Raw genomic sequence first — 24,161 nt, forward strand, 5'->3', positions numbered from 1 at the left:
AAAAAACAAATTTGTATACTAGTATGATAGTATGATTGTGTATAGTATGATTATATATTATTATATAATAGTACGACTGTATTTTTATTAACCTGTATTTGGTTATATTTCTATGCATGCAAAATACAAAGTCTATAATAATATATATCAAAACTTTTAATGGTACCTGTATCTAGTGATATGACTCAGGATTAATTTTTATTTTTCTTCACTTACATTTTCTTATTTTTCCACAATATCTGTTACTTATGTTTAAAACTATTTTTAAATAGTCTTATGAAAAAATACAGAAAGAAAAGACTGATATTATAGTTTTATGAAAAAATACAGCAAGACAAAAGACTGATATTATAGGATATTATCAGTTGTTAAGCAAGAATACGCACAGTCTATACTACGTGATACAAGTAAGTTTCAAAACACTATATAAATAAGTTTATATAATAAAAATTATATATATTAGGCTAAACCATTTGAAAATGTTTGTATATGTCTGTTTCTCACTTCTAAAATCAGCAGTTTTTAATGGTTCAATACATATATCAGGAAAAATATACCCTAAAATTTAATAGTATTCTATATTTTTGGCTCTTTAAATTCACTTGTATTTGTTTTTTCTCTCCCCCAGGGCTGGGGACTGAACTCATGGTTGTGTACGTGCTGGGTAAGCACTCTACCACTGAGCTACACCTCCTGCCATAGATTTGCTTCTTTTAGATTTCAGTATTTTCTAATTTTACTAAAAGCTAAATACTAGTTTCAATACTACAGGCCATGAGACTGTGAACAAATTGAAATTTCTCAATTTTCTCAAACAACAACTGAAGTAATAATAGCAGTACCTAATTCAAGGGTTAGTTTAACAATGAAATATGGCACTAGTGTAGAAATAGTAGCAGAGACCCTGGCACATGTATATCATCTCCTTATTGAAAAATTCTCCAGTAGTAAAATAAAAAATAAGAATTATCACACTTTGTAAAGTCAAATCTGTTAATGAAATTCTCTAAATGAGAACTATTAGATTATACCTCCCTTTCCCTTCTAAAAATCTTTGCCAGGAACATATGATGGAACAACTCTAAAGCAAACCTCCCTCCTCTTCAAATAATGTACTTATTAAAGAATCAGAAAGGGCCAGGGATTTAGTTCAGTGGTTCTACCGCCTGCCTCGCAAGCGCAAGGTCCCAAGTTCAATCCCCAGTACCAAAAAAAAAGAAAGAATCAGAAAGACCTAGATCCAAAATTTCCCAGTTGCCAGAAGATCTATGGAATTTCCAATTGTGGAGGGCACAAAACAAGAATAGGAAAAGAACTACTTACAAAGGAATAAGGATGATAAAAGAGACAAAAAGAAAATTATTACTGGAGAAATCTCTGTTTTCAACCAGCCAGTAAAGCCTACTTAAATGTTTTAATATGAATGCATGCTTATAATTGTAAGATCTCATAGAATAAAATTTCATACCTTTGGATCTATTGTATATTCAGAAGATATGAATAATTCTCCCTAAGATCTTCACAGAAAGGAAATAAGCGGTTATGAAAGAAATGTTCTCCTACCTTAACAGCTTCCCCAAGAGTTTGGTTTTTGTCAGCCTCCTCACTGGAGTGCAATTCAAGTCTACAATTTAATTCCTGTAGTTGCTGGGCCTGTTCATTCAACAGCATTTGTGCCTGCTGTTCCCGAAGTAATGCATTATTTAGTTCTTCACATGCACTTTCAAACTTCTCATGGGTGATCAATTTCTTTAAAAAGAAGGGAAAAATCAGTTACAAGCTAACTACATTACTCTATCATTTAATCTTCAGAACATTATTATAATGTAAACATTTCTAAGTATCTGAAATCAGTGAAAAATGGATGGTTACAGAACTTTTGAGAAAATTGCACCTTTTTCCATCTATTGTGCCTATTATAGCTAGGCATAAATTATAACCACTACAGTAAAGTGAACAAAGGTATGAATTTGGGAGCCAGACTACCCACGTTCAAATCCCATCACTTCAACTTACTAACTGACTTTGGGCAAGTTACTTAGCTGATCTGTCACCCATATTCCTCATCAGTAAAATATGGATAATAATAATATTTAACTATCAATTTCTATGAGATTACAATGAAGATAAAATAAATTAACATCTGTAAAATGTTTAGGGTTAGTACTTGATGGTCAATATAATTATTAAATATTAGAAAACACAATTTATAACTTAAAATAATATGCCAACATATAAATATTATAATTCCCACTCCTTCGATTATTCTGTCAATTAATCCTATTTTTATTCCTAAATTTCAGAGGAAATAATTCACAGTAAACATTTCCTAGAACATATTCTTAGGCTTTGCTGCAAGCCAGTTATTGAAACAAAGAAAGCCCTCACACAGATTTTGTCACCTCCCACCAACTTTTCCTTAAACTTTTTCTCTAGAGTCTAGAACTGGAGACATGATTAAGTTAAAAATGAGATGTTTACTTGTTTTTCTAATACTTAAATGATCAAAAATAAGATGCTGATTTTCTAATTCTTAACTATGAACTACGAAATCCAAGCGTGCACAGTATATCTAGAATTCTCCATATATATTCTAGGAACAACATACATAAAGAGTCTTCCAATTTCCAGAAAAGCAACTGTTATATAAACCTAAATATAAGTGATTTTATTCCAAATCTTAGTGTCAATAACTTTATCCATTTTAGCTGGCCATCTCACAACCCCAAATTTAGTTTGTATATATGTTTGGAAATAAATGCAAAAGAAGAAAAGACACACTTCAAAAGAACTGGTTTTTAAAAATATAAATAGGTCTTTAGTATTTATTATGATAGCAAAAATTTTCTGGAAAAAAATTACATGTCTATGAATAGGGAATAGTCAAAATAGAACAGTGTTCATTTACATAAAGTGAAATAATAATAGCATAAAAATATACTACCTGAAGAAAATGTTTACATATTTAAATCAGCATCCAAACTGTACATAAAAATTATTTCAAACTACAGTTATCCATAAAAGCATGCGTACAAATCTGCACATAAAAAATGTGAGGAACAAAATGTATTCACATTTCAACAGTGATTGGTTCTGGGTGGGTATGACTAAAGAGCCTTAAACTTTCTTTCTCATATTTCTTGATTTTTAGCTATGACTATCTTGTATTACTTTTATAATAAAAAATGCAGAAGCAACTCATAAGTTTTCTTTCTTTAAGCAAAAAAACTAAAAAAGTGAGGAAAAAATTATAGTATCATTGTCTATTGTAGTAGACATTTATTAAAGAAAACTGAAGCTTAAGAGTAATTCATGATTACTTGACCCTAATTCATAAGAACAAATTCCCTTTGATGGTATATATATATATATATATTTGAAAGAATTAATACTAACAATTTACATTATAATAAGATTAATAAAATTACTACCTGCCACTTTCTCTGCTACCACAAATGTTAAAACTAAAAATTCCAGATTAATCAAAACATATTTTTAATATGCTATGGCTATGCTTGCAAAACTTGGGTTCCCTAAGAAGGTACTAAAATTAGCTTGTTATAGACAGATGGATAAAGAAAATGTCATATATAGATACAACAGAGTACTACTAAGCCATACTGAAGGATGAACTTGTGTCACATGTAGGAAAATAGAAGTACCTCGAGTTCATAGTGCTAAGTAAAATAAACCAAACAAAAGGTTAAATATTACACTGTTTCTCTTACATAAAAAAACCCAAAATGTAAGTAATTTAGTGAGCAAAATTAAAGATGATAGGAAACAGGGAAATAGACATTGAGGAAATAGAAGGTGATTGGGAGAGTGGGAGGAAAGGGATACGAAGGGCAAGTAATAGGATCAAGACATATATGTACCAATACCACCATGATGAATGTATGTATTATGTATCATAAACATACTAAAAATTTTGAGAAAAATAAAATTAGATTAATGCTAGGTTTAATAAACACATTTTATATTCATATTTATATCAAGCTGTCATCAGTTTCTTAAGTTTTAAACCTTCAAGATGATCTTCTAACTCTTTATCAACATTTAAAAAAGGACAATAACAGTTCTAACAGGTTGATAACTAACCCAACTGCAGACAAACTCAACATTTCTTTAGAAAAGCAATTTGTGACCATAATGAATGACATGGTTAATGAACCTACAGTAGATACAGATAAAAAAAAAAAAATAGGAGCTTAGGAAAGTGATGGAAACCATGAATGCTCAACACAGGAAAGAACTGGATTCCATAAAAAAAGATCCAAACAGATATACAGATTAAAAATTCCACTGAAAGTACATGCAGCAGAATCAACCAATATGAAGACAGAATATCAGATCTAGAAGACAGATTTGCAGTTAACAACCATCAAATGAAAGACTTCTTAAAAATACCAAGGGACCACAAAAAAAAATCAATCCAACAGCTGCTAGTTCATGCAAAGAATAATAATATAAGATATATCAGAATCATTGATAAGAAGATAGCACAAAGGACATTTAAAAAACCTGTTCACAGAAGTAACAGCACAAAATTTCCCAAACATGGGAAAAGAATTTGACATACAAATAAGGAATATAGAACATCAATTAGCCATCATCAGAAAAAAGCTACACCAAGGCATATAAGAGTCAAGATTCCCAAAATTCAACACATGAACAGAATACTAACAGCTGTTGGGAAAAAAAAAAAAATCACATATAAATAAAACCCATCAGAATCACAGCAGACTTCTCAACATAAACCCTTAAGTCAAGGAGAACTTGGAGCAAAGTATTTCAGGCCCTAAAAGAAAACAACATTCAAATTAGATTGATACACCCTACAAAACTCTTTTAAAACTGATGGAGAAATAAGATACTTCCATGACAAAGAATACCTGAAGAAATTCATAACCATGAAACCAGCAATCTAGAAAGTTCTGAAGGATATTCTAGAAAAAGACAACAAAGACAAAATTCCATGAATCCCAACAGACTGAATACACCAGGTAAGGCAAGCAATTAAACAGAGGGGAAAGAAAGGGAACCAGCAGGAAAATATATTACATGACTAGGATAAATCAATACATTTTAGTTAAAATCATCAATGTAAATGGTATCAATTCATAAATCAAAAGACTGGCAGAATGAATCAAGAAACAAGTCAACAATATACTGCATATAAGAAATACATTTAACTCAACAAGAAACTCAGAGACTGAAAGCTACAGGATGGAAAACAATACTCCATATGACAGGAACCTGAAACAATGCAGGAATAGCTATGCTACTTTCAGACAAAGTGGATTTCAAGCCAAATATGACCAGAAGATACAAAGAAAGTCACTACATACTTGTTAAGGGAACAATCCAACAGGAAGAGAGAACAATCATAAATGTACATGCACCAAATACCACAACTATATAAAACAAACACTAGTGGACATAAAAAAAAAAACACACAAGCACTAATGCAATTGTAAAAGGGAGCCTCAACACACCACTGTCACAAATAGATCAATTAGGCAAAAAAAAAAAAAAAAATCAATGAAGAAATACCAGATCTGAACCACATCTTAAAACAAATGGACTTAGTAGTTATCTACAGAGTGCTCTACCCCACAACAAGAGAATACACATTCTTCTCAGCAGTACACCGGACTTTCTCCAAAGTAGACAACATATTATCTCACAGAATATGCTTAAGTAAATGCAAAGGAATTTAAAATATCCAAAGGGTATTTTCAGATCACAGTGCAATGAAACTGGAAATGAGTGGCAAAAGAAATCACAAAAACTAAACAAACACAAAGAAATTAACACCCTGCTGAAGAACAAATTGGTCATAGATGAAACTAAAAAAGAAATTAGATAGTTTCTACAATTAAAAGATATCGCCAACACAACATATCAGAACTTACAGGACACAATGAAAGCAGTCTTACGAGGAAAATTTGTAATGGTGAATTCCCACATCAGAAAAAAAGAGTGAGCACAAACAAATAACCTAATGTTGAGGTTGAAGGCTCTAGAAAAAGAAGAGCAAGTCATGCCCAAAACTTATATGAGGGAGGAAATTATAAAGATCAAACCAGGAATTAATACAATTGAGACTAAGAAAACAATACAAAGAATTAATGAATCAAAGAGTTGGTTCTTTGAAAGATGAATTAAAACAGACAAACCCTTAACCAACCTTCCCAAAACAAATAAAGACCCAAACCCATGCAAGTAGGAATAAAAAGGGGTGGCCCTACCGAGGTCACGAGTCACGCGGAACACGCCAAATCAGCCCGCACCCCGGCAACAATCCAGTGGAGCCCCCCCCTCCCCCGCTCCTCTGTACAGCCAGCCACCTGGTTCCATACTACAAAGACACAGAGGACACCAGACCACCAGACCACGGTACTGAGTCCTGCTGCTCCTGGCCCAGAGGTAGGGGCTTCTGGGCCACCATCCCTCCCACCGCTCCCGGCCCAGAGGCAGGGGCTTCTAAGCTGCCATCCCACTGCTCCTGGACCAGAGGAAGGGGCTTCCCGGCCACCATCCCTCCGGCTGCTCCCAGCCCACAGGAAAGGGCTTTTGGGCCACGGTCCCTACTGCGGCTCCCGGCCCCTGTCCCACCTCTCCCAGCTCAGAGGAGGTAATCCGTGCAGGCGCCAACAGACCCCCCGCCCCCAGTCGAAATGAGAAAACACATAAATAAGTCTCAAAACCAGACTTCCAGATCACCTACAGCAACCCCAAAGGGAAATGAGATGGAACACTCTGATACTCAACCACCTGGACCCACTGAACTGGCAACAAAAGGGGATCCGGAAAAAATGAAATCAGAAATAGTTTCTCAGATAACAGGAGAAATTGTGTTCCTAGTGCAAGACATGATTAATAAATCTAGAGAGGAGCTCAGGAACTTGTTGGAATCCCAACATAGGAAACAAATGGAATCCATAAAACAGATGCAAATAGATTTCCAGGAGATGAAAAACTCCATTGGAATAAAAAGGGCGAAACCACAACAGATCCTGCAGAAATCCAGGTCATTAATACTTACTTTGAGAATCTGTACTCTAATAAAATGGAAAATCAGAAGAAATGGACAGATTCCTGGATATCTATGAATTACCAAAGCTGAATCAAGAAAATATAAAAATTCTAAATAAATTAATATCAGTTAATGAAATTGAAGTAATTTAAAAACTACCAATAAAGAGAAGCCCAGTAGGGCTGGAGGTCCCATTTGACCCAGCTATTCCCCTGCTGGGTATTTTCCCAAAAGAATTAAAAGAATCATACAGAGATATATGTGTACCCATGTTTATAGTGGCCCAGTTTGTAATAGCTAAAGCTTGGAAACAGGCCAAGTGCCCATCAACTGGAAACTGGATAAAGAAGATGTGGTTTTTTTATAAAACGGAGTACTACTCAGCCATAAAGAATGAGAAGCTAGAGTCATTGATAGCTAAATGGATACATATTGAGGCCATACTTTTAAGTGAAAAAAATAAGACACATGTGTAAATAGCGAATAGTTTCTCTAGTGTGAGAAACTGAGAGTGCAAATAAGGATTAAAAGGATTAATAACTAACAATTGATACTTTCAAATAGGAAAAGGTCCAAAGGGGTAGGGGTAGTGGAAGGAGATGGGAAAAGGGAAGAATGGAGAGGAAAAATTATGAGAAAAGAAAAAAAAATGGAAATGAAGTATGTAAATAGGGAAGGGTGGAGGGGTGAAGGGAGCACAGGTAATGGGGAAAAAATAAGAACCAAGATACATCGTGTTCAGGTACAAGCACCCAAAGATAAATGTGAATGTATTATATACCTAAAATGTACCAATAAAAGAATTTAAGCAAAAAAACAAAAAAGAAAAGCTCATGTTCTGATGGATTCACTGCTGAATTCTACAAGCCAATGCCACCACTCTTCAAACTCTTTAATAAAGCTGCAAAGGAAGCAGCACTCCCAAACACATTCCCGGAAGCAAGCATTAACCTGATAGCAAAACCAGAGAAGGATCCAACCAAAAAAGAGAACTACAGGCCAAACTCCTTAATGGACATAGATGTAAAAATCCTTAATAAGATACAAACAGAATGCAGCAAATAAGAAGATTATACACCTTGATCAAATAAGATTTATCCTTGGGATGCAGGGATCGTTCACCATATGCAATCAGTAAATGTAATACACCACATTATTAGAACCAACGACAAAAACCACATCATCTCAACAGACACAGAAAAGAATCTGACAAAGTCCAACACCCATTCATGATTTTAAAAAACTGTATAGAAAATTGGAATAGAAGGTCTTTATCTCAATTTGATAAAAGTCATCTATGACAAACCAACAGCCAACATGTTACTAAATGGTCAAAAACTGAAAGCTTTCACTTAAATGAGGAACAAGACATGGGAGCCCACTGTCACCACTCCTGTTCTGGAAACATTAACCAGAGCAATTAGACAAGAAAAAGAAATAAGGATGGGAAAGGAAGAAGTTAAACTATCATTATTTGCTGATAACATGATACTTTACATATAAGACCCCAAAAACTTCACCAAAAAATTCCTACCATTAATAACCAAATTGGTGGGCTGGGGATTTAGCTCAGTGGTTTCACCGCCTGCTGCGCAAGCACAAGGACCCGAGTTCGATCCCCGGTACCAAAAAATTAATAAATAAATAAATTTTTAAAAATAAAGTAAAATAACCAAATTGGAAGTATAGCAGGATTCAAAGTCAACCCTCAAAAATCAATAGCATTCCTGTACACAAATAACAAACTCAATGAGAATGAAATTATGGGAACACCACCTCTCACAAAAGCATCAAGAAAAATGAAATACTTAGGAATCAATGTAACAAAGGAAATGAAAATTTTATACACTGAAAACTATGGTACTCTGAAAAAGATGATCAAAGAGGATATTAGAAAACAGAAAGATATCTCTTGTTCTGAGATGTCAGAATAAATATAGTGAAAATAGGCATGCTTCCAAAACTGTTATACAGATTTAATACAATCCAAATCAAAATACCAATAGCATACCTCACAGAACTAAAGACAACAATCCTAAAATTCATATGGAACCAGAAGAGACCTAGAATAGCAAAAGCAATCCTGGGCAACAAGGGCAAGGAAGGAGGCATTACAATATCCAATTTGAAGTTATACTACAAAGCTACCATGAAAGAAAAAAAAAAACAGACTCAAAGATCAATGGAAAAATAACAGATGATACAGAAATAACACCAAGCACATTCAGCTACCTTATCTTTGACAAAGGCACCAAACACTTTCACTGGAAGAAAGCCTCTCCAATAAATGGTGCCAGAAAAACTGGCTTTCTACATGCCAAAAATTGAACCTAGACCTACATCTCTCACCATGCACCAAACTAAAATTGAAAGGATCAATCAAAAATCTAAATATAAACAAGAAACACTCAATCTGTTAGAAGATAGAATAGGTAAAACTCCCGAAGACATAAGTGTAGGCAAAGACTTTATGAACAAAATCCTGATTGCACAGGAAATACTACAAAGAATCAACAACTGGGATCACACAAATTAAAAAGTTTTTGCATAGAAAAAGAAACCACCAACAGAGTGAAGAGGCAACCCATAGAATAGAAAAAAAAATTTTATCAGCTATTCCAGACAAAGGAATAACACCTAGAATATATAAAGAATTCAAAAAATCAGGACACCCCGCTCCCGCCGGCAAATTTAAAGACCCAATCCAAGAATGGGTATCTCAAATCAATAAATACTTCTCAGATGAAAAAGTAAAAATATCAAATAAATATATGAAAAAATGTTCAGCATCACTGGTCATTCGAGAGATGCAAATTAAAACAACGCTGAGAAAAAAAATAAAATAAAACAATGCTGAGATTCCATTTCACTTCAGTAAGAATGGCTACTATCAAAAATTAACCAAAAGCAAATCCTGGTGAGGCTGTGGGGAAAAAGGAACACTTTTTTTTTCCGGGGGGGGGGTATCAGGGATCAAACTCCGGACCTTGCACTTGCAAGGCAGGTGCCGGAACCACTGAGCTAAATCCCCGGCCCTAGGAACACTTTTCCTTGGATGTCAGGAGTGTAAATTGGTACAGCTATTGTGAAAATCAGTACAGAGATTCCTCAAAAAAACTAAAACTTAAGTGGTTCCATTTGACCCAGATGTGCCCCTTTTTGGTATCTTTCTGAAAGAGTTAAAAGCATCATACCATAGTGATATATGCACACCCATGTTTATAGCAGCACAATCTCTAATAGCTAAATCTTAGAAATAGCCCATATGGCACCAACAGATGATTACATAAAACGTGGTATTTATGTACAACGCAGTACTACTCTGCCATAAAGGATAGACTGGAGTCATTTGTAGGAAAATGGATGCATTTTGAGACCATAATCTTAAGTGAAATAAATTGGACACACGAGTTTAAATATCACATGGTTTCCTTGTGTGAAAAACCCAAATGGTACATAAGGACTATGATGGAAATTAGATATTGGGATGTAGGATGAACATGTTCAAATTGAAGGGGGACAAGGGCATGGGGAGGGGGAAGGGAAGGAAGGGAGAAGGAAAAAAAAGAGAATGGAAGGAAAAAATGGAAACAAAGCTTTTGAACATGGGAGGGGAAGAAGTGTTAAAGGGAGGAGAAGGGAATGGGAAAAAAGGACAGATATATTATGTATAAATACAAATCCTCTGCAATGACTGTGATCAATACATATGACAAATATGTACTAATAAAGCAATTTGATCTCAAATTAGAAATAATCTAATTTACTAAAAATATTCAATATAAGGAGAGAGGAGAGGAAATCCCCCCTCTCCCAACAGCAGGGTCCTCAATTGGAGGCATTTTAGATAGGTAGTTGTATGAGGATAAAAATCAATCTTATTAATGGGACTTTGAATTTTAAAAAAAGATAAATGTTAAGGGAAAAAAGGATAGAGAAAGCTATCATGGCAATGAAACCATATTTTTCTAAATCATACATACTTACAGAGTGCTTACAGTCATTCAATTGCATTTGGAGACCCCTGATTTTGTCAAGCTCCTTTTTCATTTCATTCGTATTTCGTTTGAATTCCGAGACCTCTAGGCGAAGTGAGCGACGCTCTACTTCCGCTGCATGCAGTCTTTGTGTGAATCCAAATATTTGCTTTTGTAATGATGCTATGCTTTTCTGTTGTCAAATAAGAGCAAATTTACAAGCAATAATATAGGTTTTAAGATAAATCAATAGCAATAACCATTTTACTAAATCAAATGTAACTTAATTATCCAAAAAATGAAACCTCTATTACTGAAACAGGTGAAACCTTTATTTTTTTATGTGATCAATAATTTGGCTTATATGAAATGAACACCTGGTGTTAAAAAAAAAAACTAGATGGCTAGAAAACAGAATTGACAATTGTGGGGTCAATTCTGTCGCAGTTTACTGAAAGAGAAGAGTATACAATATTTAGAACACCAGGACTTTGTCAGAAGTGTTTTAATTTACTCCATTAAAAGTTTACATGACATCTAAAGAAAATCTAAATACATTCATGTACAACTAACGCAAACTATAAATAAGTCCCATTCAAAATTAAATCCATGAGTCCTAAAGTCATTATTAAATGAAACTATATACATACCATAATGGGAACATGGCCACGCAATCCATATTTCGGGGCCAGTGTGTTTACTTTATGAAGTCCACGGGTCAGCCTCTGAACCAAGGAATCTTTTTCTACATATGTAATACTCCTGCTACTATGCAAAGGTATACTCTCCATTGCCAGACTAATTTTATCCATGAGTTTTGCAAATGAATTCTTGGCTGTGCTTATGAGTAAATGACCACAAATTCTGGAGTTTGGATCTTCAAAGAAAAAAAGCACAAAAAAATATGAATTGTCTCTTGTTCATTTCACAAGACTGCGGATCACAATATGATGAAAATATTTTTCAGTTATATAAATCCCATTCGCCTGTAGTAATTCATTCAAAAAATTCCCTCCCACATTAATTTTCACAATTAAAAGAACACAGAAAACAGATCACCAACCAATGTGTCTAAAGAAAATGTGCATGTATGTCATTCGCATGGGGCACTACGACACTACAAATGCATCACTCTTTGTTTTAAAACCTTATGGAAGTTGATTTTCCCTGTACAAAAACTACAGCTTTTTACCGTAATGTCATACTACTTATATTTCTCAGATAAGAAAATATAATTTGCTTCATTTTAAAGCAATTAAAATTTTACAACTACAATTACCTATTTCCTCACAGGATTTTGATAATCATCCCTCACACAGGATGAGCTTGAGGTCCCAGCATATCCAGTATGGCCTGCTTACTGCTAGACTCATCAGGTATGTAATTAATAATTATGTTTAATGTTGATAAATAAAACTGTCAGTGCTCTTTCGACTAATTGGCATTCCAGATAATGGTTAATAGGTTTATTTATGTCTTCATAAAAGTCATATAATTTAGTTTTCCCTCTGCTAGGTAGGTCTTAATCTGTCATTACTTGTCTTATGATACCATCCATATAGAATGGCAACATGGAGAGATTATTTAAATTCAGTAATATAGCATACTACATTTCAAGAGGTTCTGCTGTTGAAGTACATTTAAACCTTGTCTTTATATCATAAGCACAAAAAACAAATTGAGATACTTTTATTCAATAAAAATATCTTTTTTAATTGTAAGATCACATATGGTTCAATACTAAAGAGCAACACTGACTGAGTAGTTGTCCAATCAGTTTTCTGTAGCATAGAGAAATGCCTTAAAGAGACCCTCTTTTATCAACTTTGAGATTTATTCTGTTTCGTATATTCCCCAATGTATAAAAGGAAAGATAAATTTTAAAATTTACATAGCAGCCAAAATATGAAAAACATACTACTTCAAAATTGTTAACTGGATAAAAAGTATATTTTTCATGTAAAATTTATTTCTATCAGTTACTGATGCACTAACATCTAAGAACATAAGGTAATGTAAGTTTAATTCCACATACAATTGATTGTAAACACTCTTGAGAATCACATGGACAAAAGACACACAAGGGCTGGGGATTTAGCTCAGTGGTTCTGCCACCTGCCTCACAAGCACAAGGTCCAGAGTTTGAACCCCAATACCAAAAAAAAAAAAAAGGCACACAAAGTATAATTAAAACACACAGTTCTTTCATTAACAGATTTGTTAGTGAATGAAAAAAAAATTTAGTAGCTTTACATAGCAATCAACATATAATGCAGACCACTGAGTCAAGTGAAATATACTACTATTCAATAAATAGCTTAAGGGGCCGGGGATTTAGCTCAGTGGTTTTGCCGCCTGCTTCACAAGGGCAAGGACCCAAGTTCGATCCCCAGTACCAAAAAAAAAAAAGCTTAATGTTGACTGAATGACCCCCAGTAAAATTTATTTATAATATTTAATACATCATTTCAATATCAAATATATTTATTTCCTGCTTCTCCAGCTACCTTTTAAGTCTTTAATTACATCTTTTTCATCTTAAACTCTTATCTTCACTGTGCCAACTTAGCATATATGAATATTTTTATATTTTTTTGGATCAATCATATTTCATTTTAATTCCATAGCAGCAATAATACTGAACACAAGAATGTATTCAATAATACTGCTGAATAATGGAATTATTATTCATTGATACTACAATAATAACAAGAGAAATTAATACTAACTTTTATGGTATGTTAAAATTTACTCTTTTAGGGGCTGGGGATTTAGCTCAGTGGTTCAGCCGCCTGCCTTGCAAGCACAAGGACCTGAGTTCGATCCGCCATACCAAAAAAACAAATTTATTCTTTTAAAATAAACAACATAAAAGTTCATTGTTTTGGAGAATTTAAGGAATTTAAAATAACATTTTCACAAATAAAGATCCTTTAAAAGCAAAATCAACTATGATTAAAATTTAAGTGATTTGTTTGGGGGGATACCAGGGATCAAACTCAGGACCTTGTGCTTGTGAGGCAGGCAGCAGCACCACTGAGTTAAACCTCGGCCCCAGGGATATTTTATTATATCACAAAAATATGTTTGTGCAGACACTGACCACTCCAAAAGGTAAAATTATATGATAATATAATTCTACAACACATTCTTCTGAAACTTTAAGTGAGAAAAACATAGCTATACATTCTAAGTTCCTGGCTGCTGACTCTCAATGAATTACAATTAAAACATAAATAATTTATGCTTTAACAAGAAACATTCTATAATATAGTTCACACTGTACACTATGGAGTACAACTAATTCTGTATCACATAAAAAGCCTCTAGTGACACAGTAATAAAAATATTTGTATAATAATATGGAGATAAATATAAGGTCACTAAAATTCCTCATGCTTAGTTATCTAGACCATTTAAATTTTTTCATTTGTTATATTTAACAAACTTTTCTTTACATTAAATATACATGTTAATATCTTTTTCCCTGCTTAATAATGGGGTTTTTTTTAAATGAAAAAGCAGACCCTAGGGCTGGGAATGAAGCTTGGCAATAGAATGCTATGCAAAGCCCTAGGTTCAATCCCAGTAGCACAAAAAAGAGGAGGGACCCTATATTCTAGAATTATTTTTTCCAATAGAAGAGGCAAAACTGTACATCTAGAGTTAAAAATCTTCAAAACAAATTCATTAAGAATTGCTTTGACTATAGGGCCGGGGATTTAGCTCAGTGGTTTCGCCGCCAACGACCTGAGTTCGATCCCCAGTACCAAAAAAAAAAAAAAAAAAGAAATGCTTTGACTATAGTTCTAAACTTGTTGACTGTAGATCTTGTGGACTACAGATCTTGTGAAGGAAATCAACTGGAAGTAAAAATAGAAACACTAGGGCCAGGGATTTAGCTCAGCGGCAAAACACCTGTCTGGCAGGCACAAGGTCCTGAGTTCAATCCCAGTACCCAAAAAAAAAAACCAAAGAAAAATAGAAACACTATGTGGAAAGAGAATAATCTATGATATACATAATATTTTTTCTAATAAAATGGAGTTCTCATACTGAGAAAGATTGAGAAACATTTCTTTAAGCAAAAATGGTAACGAGTAATATTAACAAGAATGAAAATAATGACTAAGATAATAAGAAACATTAATAATGTTAGTAATAGTAGAAATGAGTACTGTTAACAGTATTAAATTTTGATTCAGTCCTATACTTGGTAACATTCTGTCATCCTTGACATCTCCATTGCCATCTCCTCCAAATTCTGTTCTTAATCTTTCAATCTATTCCATTTTCTCAGCAACGATATATCTCAACTACATTGTAGCAATAATTCTTCCTGCTTTCTCCATGTTTCTCTAGTGTTTTCCCCTCTTCATTCTATCCTCTACACGTAGACAGAATGACTTAAACCACGCACATAAGAGCTAGTAAAATACCCCCACCTTTAAGCTGAATGACTCCCTTCAGGCTTAAGAAATAAATTTCAAATGCAATCCCTTTCAAGTGATCCCAAAACATCACAATCTTATATCATTTCTTCTGAGCAAAAATCATACTTGTGTCTCCAAATTTGTAAAAATTTGAGAAATATGTAAACATTAGTTTTCAAACTTGGGGGCCAATCATTATAATAAGATGTTTACTTCCAAGTAGTGTTCTATTTAAAAAAAAAAAAAAAACACTATGAAAACAGCCCAAGAAACTGCAAGAGAAACACTCATACTTTAAATCAAAGATATCCACTCATGAAAGGAACAGAATGACACACTAGAAGAGACAGGAAGACCACAAGAGTAAACAAAAGAGACAGAAAAGAGAACCAGGAGCTTATAATCTGACAAATGGCATATCTTCATAAGGGAAAAGACGGATCACTGAAATAAAAAATATTGGTACTAACTGGGCACAAATAAAGCTTAATCATTTCCTCCCTTATGTACAACAAAAATAATTCCAGGTAAATTCAAGATTCAATATATGAATTTAAAATACAGACTAAAATATGAGCAATACAATCTTGAAGTAAGACTAGCCTTTCTGAGATCACTATAGGAAAAATCATAAATAAGTACATAATTAATACTTTTAACTATATAAAATACCATAAATAAAATTATAACACCAGTTGAAAACTTATTTACATGATATATAAATGACAAAATAATGCATAATACATAAATCTAAAATTCCATAAAAAACAAACATCTCCAAATATGAACATAATTTGTAAAAAAAAGAGTTTAAAATAAAAGATATACAAGATAATCAAACAATGCAAATAAGTAATAATATAGTATCTTTTGCTTTTGACATTGATAAAGATAAAAAAGACTCAAAACTTTGTGTGCAAGGCTGGGCATTGTGGTGCACACCTGTAATCCTAGCACTTGGGAGGCTGAGGTAGGAGGATCACTGAGAGTTTGAGCCCAGCCTGGGCTACATAATGAGTTCAAGACCAGCCTGAACTACATAGTGAGATCCTGTCTCCAAAAAAAGCCACAAAAAATAAATAAATAAATAAACTTTGCATGCCAATGGTGTTATGGGAAAACCAGAACTCTCAATACTGTTGTGTGTGCTGTATAAAGTAAACTTCACAAATGGTAATACTTTCCAAGTGTAAAACATATAATCTTATTTCTTAATTTAATCAAAGGGATAACTGCACAATGTACAACTTTCTGTAGAAACATGTAAACTATATGAAATATAATATTGCTTCAAATAGAGAAAAAAATCAATATTCATCAATAGATTTGCTAAGTTACGGTAAATGCATACAGTGTAGTAGTAACTAAATACAAATAAAAGTATAGATCTATTTTATCGACATAGAAAGACATTTGTTACCCACTGTCATAAAAATTTATAATAAGGAATGATGGTAATATTCCCTCATGTAAAATTATGTATGTTTGTACACAGGTAAGGGAGATTTGTAGAAATATTTAAAATGTTAAGAATGATTGAGAATGACCTTTTAGCTGATTTATACTTCTTGTGCACAGGTTTTCATACTGTGTGAAGGCTTTACAACTAAGCATAAGCATTTTTACAAAATAATAAAACTATTTTTGAAAGTACTATGTATGCCTTCCATATTCATCCATTAACACATTCACAACAGGGCTGTAATTTGTATGTTTGGCTGTCAGGTGGCTCTAAACCACCAGTGGTACATGTATGAATATGAACATATACATGGCACTATGTTACATAATGTATGTTCTTAATCATAGCATTGAAAGAATCAACAACTCTTGTTTCTAACAGAAACAAGATTACTATTAATAGTTTAATATAATACAATATAGTATAGTCTCATAAATAATACAATAAATATAAAATGGCCAACAATAGGACTATCCATAAATATATCTCGATCTATACAAACGATATTGGAAAAAATGATCATTTTAAAGCAGAGGTTCTTATTTAATGATGGTATTTTTTTTTGGTACTGGGGATCAAACTCAGGACCTTGCACCTGAGAGGCAGGCACCGGAACCGCTGAGCTAAATCCCCGGCCCTAATGACGGAATTTTTTACACCCTAAAAAGAGCAGCACTATGAGTAGCAGTACAGAACTGACTTTGGAACTAGACTGTCTGGGTTCAAATTCTAGCTACGTGCTCCCAATCAAATTGCTTGAATTATTTGTGCTTTGTTTTCCTCATCTATGAGGTGAGGATCAATAATAATACATTCATAAAGTGGTTGTAATAGTTCCACTCCAGATCCTACATTCCACTGGCCTGGCCCCATCAGCTTTTCAGAATCTCCATCTCTTTCGTGTCCTTACTGTCTTCCTTAATGAGTTTAGAGTACCTTATTCATCACTGTTGTTGAGATCTGTGAAGGGCCTGAGATTTCAGCCTCTTTTCAAGCTAATAAATTTCATGGATGTTAAAAAAAGACACAAGAATTCTAGAGAGAAGGGACTTTGTTACCCCCAGCAAAAGAAGCAGGATGAGCTTCATGATCACACAGATCCTCTGCCCTCCTCCCACTACATCCATGGCACAGCAGAAAAAGAGCCCAGGCTGCATGTAGAAGACTGGTGTTACAGCTGAGGAACCCAGACCTTAGGAAACCCAAATCTTTCACAATGGGATGCAAACAAACCTGCCTAATGTTTGCCTGGGAGAAACACTATCTCTCTCTACTATACTAAACAAGAAACAAACTTTTCTGTTCTGGAAAGAGACATTATCTTCTAAAACTGATCACTACATATATGTCCTTGAAAAGACAGTATGGTGCAACAAAGGCTGTCAGTGTCTCTATCCACAAAAGAAATCTTTAAATACTCAAGACCCACAGGGACTTTTCTCCCAACAATTATAACTACTCTTTGGCAGAAACTGTCGAGTTTCTTGCTGATCTCTCATCCCACTGTTTCTACCTGGCAAAGTGCCTCCCTGATTAAATTTTTTTTAAAACTTCCTTTGTACTGACACCCAACCACTCCACCAGAATAGTTCCATCAAGGTTAATGGTTGTCTCAGTCTGACCAAATCTGGAGTGACTCCTCAGTTCTCATGACACATGTTAGCAGTCACATTCCACATGGTTAATTACACTCCCATATGTGAAGTTCTTTTTTTAACTTTGGTTATAAGTTGCCACCAGGTTAACCAACTAGTTCATTGGCTATTCTTCAGGATCTTTTGTTGTATCCTCCTCATTTTCTTGACCTTCAAGTGTTAGAGCCTCCATAAAGTGTTGTATGAAAGGAGAAAAGGTTAGAGCCTCCATAAAACCCTTCAGATCTCTTCTAGCTAGACTCACTTCTATCCCGGTCCAGCAAATCAAATTTTCAGAAGTGAAATGCTACTTCACTGTTCTTAAAGATGCCACAGCTGATTCTGGTGTGCAACCAGGGTTATAATCACTACTGCATAAGACTTCCTCTAATAGCATGCTTTCAATACCTCTTGTCCTAAAGACACCCAAAATTTTACTTGACTTCTCTCTTTTATATTCAGATGCCAAGCCACCTGCTTGACACTCAGATGTCAAATATATTTTTCAGACATAAGAAGTCAAAAACAAACTTTTGATGTTCTCTTATTTGTTCCTTCTCTAATCTCCCCATTTCAGTAATTTGATTCAATTCACCCAGTTTCCTAAGACAAAGGCCTTGAAGTCATTCTTGACTACTATCTTTTTTCACACCTCACATTCAATTCAGCAGCAAACCTTTCAACCCTACAGAATATTTCCAGACTCTGACCTCTAACTGTATCCAATACTGTTATGTTTCACCACACTACCCTTATTCTCACCCAAAACATTGCAATAACCTCCTAACACCTACAACCTTATTTCCTCACAGAAGCAAGAGATATCATTAAAAAGGTTAAAACAGATCTCATCACTCTTCTGTTCAAAATCTTCCAACGGCATCTTATCCATCCTTTACAAGGACTTACATAATGCATATGCAAGTGTTTATCCCACCTTTTCTACCTCCCTGGACATCGTCTTCCCACCTTTCTCCCCCCTTCTGATTCTGCATCAGTCACTAAAGTCTCCTTGCCACTCCTGAAAACATCAAACCTAAACCTCAGTTTCCTCTTTATAGAATCTCCTTTCCCACCTTCCTTCCTTCTCCCTCAGATACATACATGCCTCATTTGTTCAAGCAAAATATAAGCTTACAACCTAGCAATTCCAAACTTAGTTATTCAAGAGCAATAAAAAGATATATCCAGCAAAGACTTGTACTGAATGTTCTCATCAACTTTGTCTATAATATCCAGATGTAAATGAAACTCTAATGCCTATCAACATTGGTATAGCCATTAGAATTACTGTTCAGCAACAAAAAGGAACAAACTATAGTTATTAACAATGTAGATGAGATATTGCAAATATTATGTTAGGAAAATAATCCAGATATTAAAGAATATATATTGTATGGGTAATAAGAAATATGGCTTCACCTAAAGAGACATCTGGACTCTTTACCAGCTCCTGGGAGGTAACCTCTAAAATCTTGGAATTTCTGCAGTCATCTGATGTTGATGGTAGAATTCTTTTTTTTTTTTTTTTTTTTTTTTGGTACCAGGGATTGAACTCGGGTCCTTGTGCTTGCACAGCAGGCGGTGAAACCACTGGGCTAAATTCCCGTCCCCGATGGTAGAATTCTTAAGACCACACCAAGTAATATAAATTAATGAGATGATTCATGTTGAGCATCTGATAGTTTTTGCTAACAAAATGATTCAGAAGATGCCACTGCCCACCAGAGCCCCACACAGGTGCCAAAAATCCCAGAAGGCACGCACCCTGCCCCCCCACCGCACCCAGGAGGTCTCAGGAAGTGTGTGCATCAACCACATCCAACATCGCCACTTGCCAGAGCTCTGTACCAGTGCCAGGAGGACCTGGGAAGCACCTACCCCACCTCCAGCTGACGATAATACCCAATGGCCCCACTCCAGTGCCAGGAGAGGCGGGATCCACACACCCACCTCTAGTCCCTGGGTTCTCCACACCACAGGGCAACAGAGTTGACAACAGACCGAACTGACCTAAGAAGAGACCAATGCCCAGGAGGAGAGTTTCACTTCAGGACTGAATTCATATCCCTCCACAAAGACGCGGTGAGAGATAACCTTGGGAGATAGGCTGGAAGAGGGTGAGAGCAAAACAGAGAACTCCTAGGATCCCCTGGGTGATCCAGGCTCAAACTAGGAAGATTACGGGGCCTGATTCTGTTGTGGGAGGCCAGATTCAGTGGAGTAATCATTAGAGGGGGCAGTCCTGAAGAAGGCAGTATATAGTCTAGAGATATGTTTGAGGTCTGGCACTGCTACCAACATTCAGCAGAAATCAGTACTCTTAATTACTATAGGACAGTATAAAGGGGGCCTAAATGTCTTCACTAAAATCAGAGTCCTCTTTGTTTTGGTGAAAGGCTGTTATGAGTGGTTCCTAGGGTTTGTCAGTATCTAGCTGACACTTGAGGCTATCATTGTCACTAAATTTACTATCACAGAAACAGGAACATAGCAATGGCTGGCAAATGGTTTTCTCCCCTATCAATACCTGGACTGCTGGGAGAGGGGCATTATTAACCATACTGTATCTCTCTCCCAAAGAATGAGGCACTGGGCCAAAGACTTTGTAAACTCCAGCACTAAAAAACAAACAAAAGAAAATAGAAACATGAAAAGACAAGGTTCTTTAAAAAGACTAACAAAATGCCTCTAAAAACTCCCAACTCCCCCCAAAATCAGTCCAGGGGTCACTGAGAGGAAAAAAAATCATAAGCTACACAGCAGATAGTTTGAAAGGGTACCAATGGAGGTAAAACAGTTCTATAAGGTGCTTGGTGAATTTAAAGAAGATATAACTAATCACATATTAATAGACCATAGTGAAACAAATGATCAGTGAATCTACAGAAGATGCTAATAAACAGCTAGTGGAGCTAAACAAAGGGATGCAAAGTATGAATGCCCAGCATAGAAAAGAAAAGAAGTTCATAAGAAAGTTCCAAACAGAAATCCAGGAGATTAAAAACGTGACTGAAAGTATGAATAGCAGAAGAGACCAATGTAATGACAGAGTCAGAGCTAGAAGACAGGGCTGTGGTCAACAATCAAGTTAAAAACCCAAGAGAAAATGAAAAATGGATCAAATAGCTCCTAGATGACTCAAAGAGGACTAAAAATAATTGGAATTAGTAAAACAATAAATAGACAGTACAAAGGACATTTAAAAAGCTGTTTACACAAATTATAGTAAAAAAACCTTCCATAGAAAAAGCATATAGAATCCTGAATACCCATGATCACAAGAAGGAAAAAAAACACTCCACACCACGTAATGATTAAAACCTGAAATACAGCACAAGAACAGAATCTTAAAGGATGTTAGAGAAAAGCAACAAATCACCTGCAAAGAAAATCCTGTTAAAATTACAACAGATTCATCAACAAAAACCTTAAGGTGAAGGAGAGCATGAAATGAAGTGCTTCAGCCTCTCAAAGAAAACAACTTCCAACCCAGATTGTTATATCCTGCAAAACTATCTTTCAAAATTGGAGAAGTAAGGTATTTCCAAGATAAGGAAAACCTAAAGAAATTCACAATCACCACACTGCCACTCCAAAAACTTCTGAAGGATATCCTAGAAGGAGACAATGAAGCTAACAATGCCAAAAGGTCTAATAAAATGAGTACATCAGGTAGGGCTAGCAATTAAGAATAAGAAAGGAAAACAGCAACAGAAAATTAATACAATGATAGAAATAAATCAATACCTATCAATGTAAATGGACTTAGCTCACCAATCAAAAGATACAGATTAGCAGAATGGATCAAGAAACAAAATCCAAAGGAATGGCGTATACAAGAAGCACATTTAAGCTGGTTCTGGGAAACAGCATATATGTCTACCAACAGATGAACAGATGAGGAAAATGTGGTATTTATACACAAAAGAGAACTGCATTGGCATAAAGATAAAATTGAGGCATTCAGAAGTCAATGGATGCAGCTTGAGAACATAATGTTAAATGAAATAAATCAGGCACAAAAGCTCAAATATCACATACACACAATAACAAAATAGAAGAGAGATAAATAGTAAGTAGGGAGAAGTTCAACTATTTCCCCAAATTACATATTCCATTGTTTTAAAAATATTTCAATATACATGGTAATTTGTTTCATTTATACTAAAAGTTCATCTTAATTGGTTGAAGTTTGCATTATTATTTGGGGTTTTTTTGTAAGAATCTTTTTGGCTTGCACTATTTTGCAGATAATGATACAATATAATAACTATTGTAATTCCCTGTTATTTGGCTATGAAAATGTTAAACTTTTTCATAAAATAAAAAGAAAAAAATTTTAAATGACTCAGAGTAGGACCTAGCCATATTAGGAAGACCAATTGTGACTGCAGAATTGAGAAGTTTGAGCCAGATTATATCAGTTCAACATCCAGGAAGGAAAGGAAACTAAAGACTGAGTTTAACAATGCAGGCTGTGAGCTAATCGATCATACCTACATAATGAAGCTTCAATTTAAAACTCTGGATACTGCCAGGGATTTAGCTCAGTGGTTCTGCCGCCTGTCTCACAAGCGCAAGGTCCTGAGTTTGATTCCCAGTTTAAAAAAAAAAAATCTCCGGATACTGAAGCTGCAATGAACTTCCTGATTGGTAATAATACTCCATGTGCGTTATCATACATCAAGATAACTTGTCCTGAGAAAAATGGATACATGGGGCCCTCCTACTTTACCCAATGAATCTCTTCCTTTGGGTGGTTCTAATTTGTTTCCTTTTGCTATAGTAAAACAGTACTCCTAAATATAGCACTTTCCAAAGTCCTGTGAATTTCTCTATTAAATTATCTAATTTGAGAGAGCCTGTCAATCCCTAATTTATAGCCAGCTGGTCTGAAGTGAGGTGGCCCTGGAGACCCTTGAATTTGTGGTATCGGACGTCAGTGCAGTCCTGTGAAACTGTTCCTGTGTGGTAACATAGCATGACTCCATTTATGACATTTATGAAGTTCTTGAACAGACAAAACTAAACTGACAGAAGAAAGGTCAATGGTCGCCTTGGGCTAGGTGGGGGTAAATGGGGGGTGACTGCAAACAGGTGAAGCAAATGTTCTATGTATTTTCTTGTATATATTCTAATGTGTACATTTTTTAAAACCCATCAGATTTTATAATTAAATGAACATATTTTATCATGTGTAAATTATATCCTAATACATTTGATTTCAAAAGAAAAGACAACCCTATGTCTGATATTATTGAGAATGTTGTTCATTCTATCACATGATTTCCCTTTTTAATTAAAAGATACAGAAAAATTTCTATCTAATCTTAGCCCAAGATCATCTGTACTTCTCTGTGGCTTCTCCTGGGTTTTTTTTTAAAGACATCATTAGAAACTGAATCCTCAGATCTAAATTTAAACACAAATTTGTAGAGTTTTTTCAGTGTCATTCCTGGCTTGAATATGCTCTCAATTCCTTTTGCTTAAATTTTAATTCACATTACATAGTAATATTTTGCAAATTACTGCAAGCTGATCTATTTTTCTGCTGGAAAATTGGGTAAAATTTGTTCTAAACACATATGTAATATTTTTGTATAGATTTGA

At 34.6% G+C, this 24,161-nt stretch overlaps 1 protein-coding gene across 19 annotated transcripts in view; it reads right to left on the reverse strand.

Moving 5' to 3' along the window:
- Ccdc171 (coiled-coil domain containing 171) overlaps positions 1-24,161 on the reverse strand; it is a 361,174-nt gene that overhangs the window by 180,084 nt on the left and 156,929 nt on the right. For all 19 annotated transcript variants that reach the window (XR_015440062.1, XM_087183886.1, XM_087183887.1 and 16 more), the window contains 3 exons: positions 11,670-11,896; positions 11,030-11,212; positions 1,564-1,749 (listed from right to left, as the gene is read on the reverse strand). Coding sequence is in view for 18 of the 19 variants with exons in the window: in XM_087183886.1 (XP_087040012.1) it covers positions 1,564-1,749; positions 11,030-11,212; positions 11,670-11,896 (596 nt within the window). In the remaining variant the exon portion in view is untranslated. The remainder of the gene's footprint in view (positions 1-1,563; positions 1,750-11,029; positions 11,213-11,669; positions 11,897-24,161) is intronic.

This window comes from Heterocephalus glaber, unplaced genomic scaffold (assembly GCF_053883595.1).
Source record: "Heterocephalus glaber isolate CG9 unplaced genomic scaffold, H.glaber_assembly_v1.0 deba00001481, whole genome shotgun sequence".
Taxonomy (NCBI): Eukaryota; Metazoa; Chordata; class Mammalia; order Rodentia; family Bathyergidae; genus Heterocephalus; species Heterocephalus glaber.